This window comes from Gymnoscopelus microlampas, assembly GCF_963454915.1.
Source record: "Gymnoscopelus microlampas genome assembly, chromosome: 20".
Classification (NCBI taxonomy): domain Eukaryota; kingdom Metazoa; phylum Chordata; class Actinopteri; order Myctophiformes; family Myctophidae; genus Gymnoscopelus; species Gymnoscopelus microlampas.
In genome coordinates this window covers 11,613,940-11,626,058 of record NC_139957.1, presented here as the reverse complement: position 1 = coordinate 11,626,058, position 12,119 = coordinate 11,613,940, and the positions used below count along the sequence as shown (strand labels likewise).

At 45.2% G+C, this 12,119-nt stretch overlaps 1 protein-coding gene across 1 annotated transcript in view; it reads left to right on the top strand.

Moving 5' to 3' along the window:
* npas3 (neuronal PAS domain protein 3) overlaps positions 1–11,904 on the top strand; it is a gene marked incomplete at its 5' end in the record, with an annotated part of 372,500 nt that extends 360,596 nt beyond the window's left edge. The window contains 3 exons of the mRNA XM_084045562.1: positions 1,912–2,059; positions 2,620–2,735; positions 9,985–11,904. Of these exons, the coding sequence (XP_083901688.1) occupies positions 1,912–2,059; positions 2,620–2,735; positions 9,985–11,678 (1,958 nt within the window). The 3' untranslated portion in view covers positions 11,679–11,904. The remainder of the gene's footprint in view (positions 1–1,911; positions 2,060–2,619; positions 2,736–9,984) is intronic.
* Positions 11,905–12,119: the final 215 nt, after the last annotated feature.

Genomic DNA, 12,119 nt, shown 5'->3' with positions numbered 1-12,119 from the left:
TTTCTGTCTCACTTAGTTTGTATTCCTTTGTGTTAGAACAATCAATCAAACCAAAAAAAAAACGGTGTCCAACTCATACCCTCTCTTTCCTTTTTGTACAATAAAGGTTAGTCAAATAAGGTTCAAGGATGATGAGAGACATATGGGCATCCATGTGGTGCAGACATGAACACTCGCACGCTACTGCAGAGGCCCGGGTTCGATTCCCGGCGCTCCAACAATCACAGTTGTCAGTGTTCACGGGTGGGAAGCCGGCAGGTGATCGTGTCCTTGTCATTTGCACTAGCGACTCCTACTGGTCGGTCGTCTGTTGCGCTGGGAGGGGAACTGGTGAACATGGCGTGATGAGAGACATGGTGGCTGGTTCTGGCACACACGCATGCACGCAGTGGTGGAAAGTAACTAAGTACATTTACTTAAGTACTGTACTTAAGTAGAATGTTGAGGTATTTGTACTTTACTACTACTTTACTTGAGTATTTACAATTTCCAATACTTTTACTTCTACTCCATTACATCCCAGAGGCAAATATTGTACTTTCACTCCACTACAATTATTTGAAAACTTTAGTTACTAGTTACTTTGCAGATATAAAGTCTTACATTATAAAACATACATTAACCACTTAAGCCCAATTGTATACCTAGGCTATTTGAAACTAGCCAATCTACAAGTTCACAACGCGTCGCGATGCGACGCGTTGTGAACTTGTAGATCTGCTATTTTCAAACATTTTAGTACTTTCACTTTTGGTACTTTAAGTACATTTTGATACCAATACTTTTGTACTTTTACTCAAGTACATTTTGAATTCCAGACTTTTACTTGTAACAGAGTACTTCTACATTGCAGTATTGATACTTTTACTGAAGTTAAACATTTGAGTACTTTTTCCACCACTGGCAGGCACGCACGCACGCACGCACAAGGTGGCACACTGAGAATAATTCTCCTATAACCAAATGGACCAGTAAGACTCCATTTGGTTGCAATTTGAACACACTCAGACTTACAAATGGCTACTTAGGATGCGGAATTATTCATGTTTTATGTCGGGAGAAAAGGTTGACAATGTACTTTGTTCATGATTTGTTTTGGAGTCTTATACACTGGTGGAAATATCAACACACACACACACACACACACACACACACACACACACACACACACACACACACACACACACACACACACACACACACACACACACACACACACACACACACACACACACACACACACACACACACACACATCCTTAAAAGCGTCTACACACATGTCTACATATGTTCATGTGTGTGTGATTAATGATGGCAGCAATAGAGCAGCTCACAGCCAGCTGTTACCTGACACCTGATGGACCCATACCCCCTCTCTCTGTCTCTCTTTCTCCTTTTTTCTTTTCGTTTATCTCTATTTCTCTCTTTTATTTCTCTCCATCTGTCTGTTGTGCTCTCAACTATCTTTCTCTCCCCTCTCTCTCTCTCTCCCCTCTCTCTCTCTCTCTCTCTCCCTCTCTCTCTTCCTTTTACAGACATTCTTTCATTCTCTCTCTTTCGGCCCTGTTCTCTGTTTTGACGTTCCTGTCTTTCTTTTCTTCCTCTTTCTGTCTCTATGTCTTTTACACCCTTTCTCTCTGGATTCTCTGCCGTCTCTCTCTCTTTTTTTCCCTTTTTGACACACTGCGGATGCAACGTGTTGTGAGCTTGTAGATCAGCTATTTTCAGCATGAAACACTGTCGTCGTGCGATGGAGCATAAAGTACCCATAAAAGTCATTGTGTAACAAATAACAATGCTACCAAATATCTGTCTCTCTCTAGTAATGCATAAAGGTCAGTGCGGGACTAGGTACTGTGACCTAATATGCCCTCTCTCTCTCTATCTCTCTCTCTCTCTCTCTCTCTCTAGTAATGAACAAGGGTCAGTGTGTGACCAAGTACTACCGCTGGATTCAGAAGAATGGAGGTTACATCTGGATCCAGTCCAGTGCCACCATCGCCATCAACGCTAAGAACAATAATGAGAAGAACATCATCTGGGTCAACTATGTTCTCAGGTCAGAAAAAAACTAATAACATCATACAAGAACATCTTTCCGGGTCAATAGGTTGGAACAAAGCTAATAACATCGTATAAGAACATCTTTCTGGGTCAAAATTGGTTAGAACAAAACTAATAACTTCATATAAGAACAACATCTGGGTCAAATACTATTGACCCTATCTTGCCGCCTTACCCCTTATCCCTAAACCTTTTTGCCATTTTTTACTATTTTGAAAAACATTTTTAAATGGTTCAAATTGCCGATCTACAAGCTCACAGCGTGTTGATGTAGATCGGCTAGTTGAACTATTTTAATTTGTCCTCAGGTCAAAGTAAAACATAACATTGTCGCTGTCGGGTGAAAAGAAACCTCATTATGCCCCATATATGTATTATATATGAAATAAAATAAAAGTGAACATAGCTACCTACAAGTTCACAACGCGTCGTTGAGGTTGTAGATCTGCTATTTTCACTACTTTAGTGTGACACTCTTGTATGATGTAGCAGGGCAGTACGTTTTATAACCGTCTGTCTGTCTGTCTGTCTGTCTGTCTGTCTGTCTGTCTGTAGTTTACACGAGTACAAGGACACGCCCATGGACATTGCCCAGCTGCCCAACCTGCCTGAGAAAACCTCTGAGTCGTCAGAAACATCGGACTCTGAATCTGAAAGCAAAGAAACCTCTGGTAGGATGGATGAGTGGATGGAGAGAGAGAGAGAGAGAGAGAGAGAGAGAGAGAGAGAGAGAGAGAGAGAGAGAGAGAGAAATGGATAGATGGGAAATTGCTTGGCACTGTGGCAGGGCAATACACATTAGCAGAGGCAAGGGCAAACAACATACTTTAAGATAGGACAGTTGGTTCTCAAACCTCGACCCTCCTAACGTGTTGGAACCGTGCAGGTCCATTTGGTTCCATTGGTTCACTCTCAGAGTTAAGGAACCCTGAGGGTCCCTATAGACCCCACTAGGACAATAGAATAGTAAAGCTGCTCTGCATCGTTAATACAATAACCAGTACATCTGCAGTGGTTGGAGGAGGTCTCCCTATACTCTCCCCCGTTCAGACATTTAGACCCATATGGTGTCAGGCAGGACCACCTGCTGGTGGACACGTAGCCCTGCCTGAAGCTCATAAGCCCAATATCTCGCCTTGGCCAAGATTCTATCTTGCCTGAGCGGTAGACCATGGTAAACCATCCCGGGTCGTGTTTATTCAGACCGGTCTGCAGAAGACACACGATAATGTGAATTCACGTGGCCGGCATGGTTTACCAGGCTGTAGATGTTTGGTCTCCCAAGGGAGGTAAACTCCGGGTTAAAGGTCCAGGACACAAAACGTACAGATGGCAGCTTTTTAACCCATTAAGACCCGATGCCGATTCTACAAATGTCAGATCCTAATGGTTTTATGAAACACTTATGTTACTATGATATCAGTGGTTCTCAAACTTTTTCATGTCAAGGACCCCCAAAATGATATGTATTTGGCCGCAGACCCCATCTCAAAATATTTTGTTCCAGGGACCCCCATAAGCAAAGATTTGAGTTACAAATGTTCGCTTAAAAAAATATATATATACAGTATATTCAAAGATTTGCACACATGTTCATGATTTTTCAAAAATATTTTTGAATAGCCAAAGGATAAGATAATGGTTAAAGCGGTTAAAATCTAAAACGAGACGCTTTCCCGGGCTTAATGGGTTAAACAGAACAAAACTAAACGTTTCACAAACAAGTAACACCGGTAAAAGTGATACTTGTATATATAAGTAGGAAAGTACTGTAAGGCAAAGCCAGCATTGAGGGAGAGAGAGAGAGAGAGAGAGAGAGAGAGAGAGAGAGAGAAGCTATTGGCCTGCTGTACGTGCCAGCATGTATCATTGATGAGTGCTACAAAGCCATCAGCTACTGGGAGTACTGGCATACGGACACTGGCCCAGCATAGCGAGACAACAGCTCTACTGGGTCATTTTGGTGAGATCAATTGGTTATAATGGTGCATAGGGACACCATTCCTCCCCCTTGCATTTATTGTCTCCGCCAGGCCGAAAGGCATGGCGAGAGAGTATGTTTTACCCTCCGTCCGTCCGTGTGTGTGTGTGTGTCCTGTCCGTGTGTTACCTGCTAATATCCGGCACCGTTGGCCCGGTCGCTGCGAAACTGTGCACACACACTCCCTGGATGCCAATTCAGAACCTCTGCCTTAAATTCTTCACATGGGCCTGTTATAGCGCCACCTGGAGGCCGATTTGTCCAAAACCTATTTTTTTAAATTACTCCTACAGATTTTATCCAAACGTCATGCAAATCGGTATACAGTATCTCTATAGTCATGCGATCAACACGGATCTGTCCGATTTCCCATATTCCATCCTCATTGGCTAAGGTTGGCTTCCAAAATGTGCAGGATTGGTCCGTTTTGAACAAAATGCCTCAAATCGTGAACGCAGCTTGCGATTTCCGTGAAATTTCACAAACACATTCCCACTAGGCCAAGGAAGAAATGCCACCCTTTTTCACATTGGCCTGTTATAGCGCCACCAGCAGGGCTAATTTAGCAAAACACATTTTTGGAACAAAATGCCTCAAATCATGAATGCAGTGTCCGATTGCCGTGAACGAACTAAGAATAAATGGCACCCTTTTCACATTGGCCTATTATAGCGCCACCAGGAGGCCACAATAACGTACCTGACCTGGCGGAGACCTGTGCTCCGAGGAGCACTTTTTCTAGTTTCAAATAGATTTATACAGGAAGAAAAAAAAGACAACCGGAGAACATTTTCAACTGGTCTCCATTTATTTATTCATGAACAAATAAGTGGACAGTCAATTTATAATGGAATGTACAGTAGTCTTTACTGAGACAGTGTAGGAGAGACACAGGAGAGAATGTTGAAGTGGGAGTTGATCTTAAATCAGCAGGAGTACATACAGTACAGTATATCGTTGCTGTCGGGGCAGAAACCTCATCTCCATATTTTAACTTTGAGTTTTTTCGTACATTTACGCCCTACTTGATCAAACTACAGCACAAAAGCATCAAAAGTTGCAGATCCACAAGCTCGAAACGCGACGCGAAGCGGCGTGTTTTGAGCTTGTAAATCTGCTACTTTTAATGCTTTTGAATTTGAATCCTGAAAAGTCACAGTTTCCACCCGACAGAGGCGATTATGTACATCCTGTTGGTGTTATTTTATTTATTTGTTTTTTATAAGTGAGGTTTGGACACTGACCAATCCTGCACTGTGATTGGCCAATAGTCTACAACGCAGTCTACAACCCTAACCCTTCCACAGTCAATGCAAATCTATACTTTTGCAAAGTCAGCCAATCACATTACAGCTAGTGTCATCACCACTAGCTGTAATGAAGTGAGCTGACTTTGCAAATTCAGGACTGTGATTGGCTAGCGAAACACATGACACATGTGCAGCCCTATGAATAGCAGTATGGACTTAAAAAAACACTTCTTTTTTTTAAGTGAGTCATGTTGTGATGACCACACACCGCCCACTTCACACTGGGTGTGATTTTTTTATGGACATGCATGTATATAGATAGTACTGGCACAACACAACAAGAGCATAATGTAGTGCATAATTGGGACAGATTAAAGTACTGGTAGTTAAAGCACAAACAATCCGTAACTTATTTGAATCAATGAAACTTTGTTTCAACCAATCCGCATTGGCAGAGTCAGTTAATACAATGTAAATAGCACATTCTACAGTGGTCGGAGGTCTCCCTACTGTTCCACTGAGAAATGGACAGCTACTGGTTGACAGAGTAGCACTGCCCTGTAAGCGCAATATCTCCCATACAGTAGCTATTACAGTAGCTATTGTGGGCATTTCATTTTGTAAGAGCAGTCTTCCATGTGGGAGTTCCGAGTTCTATTCTGATTAGGATATGAAACTTCTGAATTGCAGATTGAATATGCTATTATACATACACTATTGCCTTAATAGTGGGGTATGAAAACTGTTAGCCAGAGTCCGTTTTTGTTAAGTAACCATAACAAGATACAAACCTAATCCCGAAACAACGTGCTGCTCGTAGAGTCATATCTGTTGACTCTCAGCCTTGTTGTAACACACATATACACTTACACTTACTGTACATAGTTCGAGAACAGCACATAACATTCCACTCTATAGCATTGGTTATCAACCTGGGGTGCGGGGACCACCGGGGGTTCTTGAGGGGGTTCCGGGGCGTCCCCAGCAACAACAAAAAAACGATTCTCTTCTGGAGGTCCCTGACGCAAAACATTTTGAGATGGGGGTCCGCAGCCAAATAAATATCAATTTGACATGAAAATGTTTGAGAGACAATGACCTATAGAGACATTACAGCAGGAGGATGTGGGCACATGAGTGTTCAGATCTAATAAGGGCTTTTAACAGAGTCTAGGAAACCTGTGTGTTCCCTGGTCTTTCTTCCCTTTTATTGTAAGTCACTCTGAATGATGGGACCTGCTGAAGACATTAAATGTAAATGTAATACATTTCAATGAGCCTGAAAGTCAAGTGTTTTGGCGTCTGGCTGACACTCCTATCCACAGCGACTTCACAATGAGCGCAACGGTAGAATAATCGGCAATTCCCAAATCGGCAAGACGACACGGACAAAACAACAGCACCTTGACAGTAGAATGATGTTAAAAAATCACACCCAGTGTGAAGTGAGCGGTGCCTTTGATGAGTTAATTTCATTAAGCTATATATGAACATGTAACAATGTTAAATCCCTGTCCATTCATTTCAAGGCTGCTCAACAGCACCACTTGATGGTAGGTCACCCCACTACTCTATTTGATGTGTGGGTGCTGGTATTCAGGCGGTGCTACTGTATTTGATGTGTGGGCGCTGGTAATCAGACGGTACTACGGTACTTTGCTGTGTGGGTGCAATTTAGGTTTATTTAGTTACTTTGAAGTATTTTTAAGGATTTTATTCACTTTAAAGTACTTACACTTAAATTAGTTACTTTTTACTTACTTTCTGACTATTAATTGAAAGTATTTTTAATCATTTAAATATACTTTAAAGTAATTACAATGAGTAAAAATACATTTAAGTATTGCGCTGGGCGGACGCGGTCCCCTCGGAAAACAAGGAAGGGATGATCAAATAGAAACAATTTTCGGTTACTGCATTGTCTATTTCTTGCTTCAAATGTTTTCAAAAACATTCTTGAGAGTAATGTTTAGTTGTAAATTACATTGTGTGTTTGTTTACATGGCTATCATGTTGGATACGGCTCAAAATCAAGCAGCACAGCAGGTGTCTGGGCCTTTGGTTAGACAGTGGTCTGTTATAGAGCTCATCGGTCATTATCAAGACATAACACACCGCTGAATTCAGTGATTGACCAATCAGAATCAAGCATTCAACCAAGCCGTGTAATAAACAGGTATAAATGTAGTCAGTGCATGTGAACAATCTTTCCCCAGCAGTATGTTATTATGTATAGTCAGTCCACAGTGGATGAGGAATATACAATCTATAAACAGAAAATGTTTATTTACCTAAACGGTATATGGCCTATATAGCTTGAGGAACCGTATATATAACATGGCACCACTTCTCCGTTGAACTCAATGGACGCGGCCGCCATGTTACGTATATCTGTCGCCCTATTACTTGGAATGGTGTCCACGTTCCCGATATAAGATAAAGGATACAGTAAGATAGAATCAGAATCAACTTTGTCACATCACAGGTTTACACGTGTAAAAAGAAAAACAGTGGGTGAAATTTGTTTTCGTTCAGGCTCCGTCGTTTTTTGCTATTTCCAGAATGAGGAAGGGGGTGGGGGGGGGGGGGGGGGGGAGTCACAGGGGGAGAAAGAAAAAACTAAACAAAGCAAGTGATAGAAAAGGATTTGATAGAAAACAAAGGGAAGACTCAGATGTGTCCGGTTACAGAATCAAATGTCTGCACCTCCACAAACGTTATTTTGTACAATACAGCACAAACACACCATACCAGTGTTCATAATGTGATCTAGTTTAGCCTTCATTGGCATCATCAGATGGTTGCCAGCTGTGATGTGGTGGCGGGGCGGTATCTTGGCGCTGTGAGTAGGTTTGACTGATGCCAACCGCTACAGCGTCTGGCCACGGGCACAGCCAACAGAGAGACACCATACCAACGCTGTCTGCTGCCAACACGCCTGTTTAACTGGATTAGGGGAGGCTCGCTCCAGAATGAGACATCACCACTGGAAAATTGATACGTTTAAAGAACAAAGTTGGTACATGTATAGTGTGAAATCAGGGACTAAAAGGATTTACGTAGCAGTGGTACTAGGGATGCAACCTTTAGTCGAACTAATCGATTATATAAAAATAATTCAATTGAGTACTAACTATTTCTATCCTATATCACCAGAGGAGAGAGGAACGTTCAAGAATAGCAAAGATAGCAGAACTACAACCTCACTAATAGAGCCTGCCTGTTTGCTCAAGGGAGACACTGTATTTCGACCTTCAGGTCAAAATTTGTGTCAAACCAGAAACGTGATTGTGTCAAACGTTGTGTCCAACCTAGACACAGGATCTAAATGTGTGGAGAGACCAAATACAACCATCCCAATTGTATAAGTTATATTGTATTAACATACTCGACTATACAGATTGGATAAAATAACATTGTATTCACTAATACAAATAGGTAATAGAGCTTTAAGTACAGTACTCGTACATGTCTTTTGTTACTGTCCACCACTGCATTTAATACAGTGTCAAGTTGCTCAACAAGAATTGAAAATGAGGCAAAACACGCACGTTATTCGTGATAAGCTGTGTGACCAGCTCTTGGTTTGTGCTTGAAAATTTGGACCCCCAGACTGGCCGACAGAGTGGCTTATACTAGCTCGCAGCTAAAAATAGTAAAAACTTGATCCAAGACACCAAACTGGAACGAGTACAAGGTAGCAATTGAGTGGTCGGTTTTAGCCCCATGCAGGATACAGAGACCTGCCAACTGGGCAGCACCTGCCCTCCCTGTCGCTATGCTGGCATAGGTTAGCATGGCACCACAGTGTGGGTAACAGGCTGGTCAGTGCCAACATGCAGTTCGCTGCTAGTCACTGATACCGTGTACTGTACAAAGGGAATGTTAGTTTTTTTTAAAGCTTTTATAGATATTATTATACACCTTTAATAAATCTTACATGTTATTAAATGTAAGATCAATCCTATGATGATGATCTCAGTATTCAGATATTTATTATTTAGGAACATTTATAATAATAAAAAAATTGCTAGATATTTACCTCTCGCCATTTTAAAAAGAGATGTAATTGAACCCTGTAATTGAACATTGTCAATAATGTTTTCAGTCTACAACAGTGGTTCCAGGGGTCCTTGAGGGGGATCCAGGGAGGCCCCCAGTAAAATGATTGTTATACCAAATAGACCCTTACAGGTATATAACTCTGACAGTGTACGAATGGAACAAAATGGACCCGTACTCTGTCAGAGTTATGGGGGTCCATGACCTAATGTATACCAAACTGGGGGTCCTTGAAATAAAAACGTTTGAGAAACACTGGTCTAAAAAAGCCATTTTCTCATACAGTAGTTATAATGTATCGTAGTGCAATACACCTCCCAAGGGTCGTGTAGTTGAAAGCATATGGACAAAATACAGAGAATGGCCACCCATCGGATTAAAATGCTTTTTATTGAATACGGAAGATACAGGTACTTCTGAGGGGCCGCATATAATTGCAACATCCGTGGCCATGGGGTAAGCACTTTACATTTGAAATCTGAACATTTATGTAGTTGTACGGGCCAAAAAGGGAGAAATTGCAAACACTTTGTCATAACAGATGACCGCCTTGTCATCCATGGCTAACATTGAACCATCATTAGAGCACTAACCGACCGACCATCTTTCTGTCTCTATCCCTAACAGACAACGAGAACTCCAAGATGGAAGGGAAGCCGGGCCACCAATCAGAACGCAGCGAGGACCCGGAGGTGGAGAGCAAGCAGCAGCAGCCCGGCCAGTCGCAGACCTCCTCGGAGCAGGAGATGAGGCGGCAGGAAGAGGGCGACAGCTCCAGCAACCCCGAGAGCCAGGACAGCGACGAGAGCCTGGAGCACTCCGACGTAGAGGCAGAGGAGCAGGTGGAGGGTGGCCGGGTAGGAGGCGTAGGGGAAGGCGTAGGGAGGCTGGGGAGGTTAGGAGGGCTGGGGGGTCTAGGGGTGCTGGGCGGTCTGGGGACACTGGGAGGGCTTCACATCAAGGTAGAACACTACGGAGACGGGGAAAGGGCGGAGCTTCACAACGGCCAGTCGTCGTCGTCCGAGGAGGAGCAAGACGAGGAGGAAGATGAGGACGAGGAGGAGGACGACGACGATGGCGAGGAGGACGGCAGCATGAAGGACTGCGACGGCGGCGCGGCCGAAACACAGGCGCATGCCGTGACCAGCGGGGGCGCCAGGCTGCAGAAGAGAAAGAAGCGGCGGAAAAAACAGAAGTGGGACGGGATGAGAAGCCGGAGGCTGCGGCTGTCGACCACGCCCAGCCCCGTCGCCATGGGCGACGCCCCGGCGCCGCTGGTGGACCCCTCGCAAGCCTCCTCCTCCTCTTCCTCCGCCCACCTCCTCTCCTCGTCAGCTTCTCCCGACGTGGCGGCGGCGGCCTCCGTCCTCAAGATCAAGACGGAGATGTCGGAGCCCATCAACTTTGACAACGACAGCAGCATCTGGAACTTCCCTCCCAACAGGGAGATCTCCCGGAACGAGTCTCCCTACAGCATGACCTCCAAGCCAGCCGCCCCCGGCTCCCACGACGCCTTCCCCTCCCCGCAGGGGGGCTCCCTGCAGGTGTCCATCCCCGACTCGGTCCTCACCCCTCCTGGGACCGAGGGGGGCGGAGGGGCAGGGAGGAAGCCTCCCTACAACGGGAGCTCCGCCCCATCCTCGGCCTCCAGCGCGGCCAGTCTGGCTCCTCCCTCCAGCGCCTCCTCCTCCTCCTCCGACCCCCTCTCCCCTCCCCTCTCCGCCTCGCCGCGGGACAAGCATCAAGGCACGCCCACCACCTCCTCCTCGTCGTCCTCTTCGTCCTCGTCGTCCTCTTCCTCCCTGCTGTACTCCGGGGACTTGGAGGCGCTCCAGCGGCTGCAGGCCGGTAACGTGGTTCTCCCGCTGGTCCACCGGGTGACGGGGACGCTCACGTCCTCCTCCTCGTCCACGACCGCCGCCGCGCCGAGGGTTTACACCACCGGGACCATCCGCTACGCCCCGGCCGACGTCACTTTAGCGATGGCCCAGGGCAACCTGCTCCCCAACGCCATGAACTTCGTCGGGGACAGCTCCGGGTTCAGCCTGGACCCCAAGACGCCCATGGAGATGCTGTACCACCACGTCCACAGGCTCAACATGTCCGCAGCCGCGGCGGCCGGGAGTCCGTTTGTGGGCTCCGCGGCGGCGGCCACCGCCATGACGGGCAGCAACGGTGGTCTGGTCGGGGGTCAGATGCCCGCCGCGGCGGGCAACGTGTTCACGACGGCGGAGGGCCTGTTCTCGACGCTGCCGTTCCCCGTGTATAGCAATGGTATCCACAGCAACACGCACACCACACTGGAGAGGAAGGAGGATTAACGCTGAACCGCTCGAGACCGCATTACTGTGTTAAACAGAATCCACAAACTGTGTCAGAAACAAAAAGATATACAAGACTACTTACTAGTGAAAAATAAAAGATAAATAAAAGACTACTTACTAAAACTCGCTCTTTTATCTACGCGGTGTAAGACTGTGCTTTCCGAGAGAGGAGAAAGAAAGGGAGGACGACAAAAATGTATTCTAGCACTTTGAATCTGAGCAACTGAGCTTATGTAACAGACCTGAATGACCCTCAACCATATCCCCCCTTTTTCTATCTTCCTTCTCTCTTCTTCACTCTCTCTCTCTCTCTCTCTCTCTCTCTCTCTCTCTCTCTCTCTCCCTCCTTTGCTCCCTTTTCTCGTGATCAGTGACATTGTTTCCCTCTGAATACAAACGTGACTATTCTTTATTGTAAAGAATTCCTTTTTTGCCTAC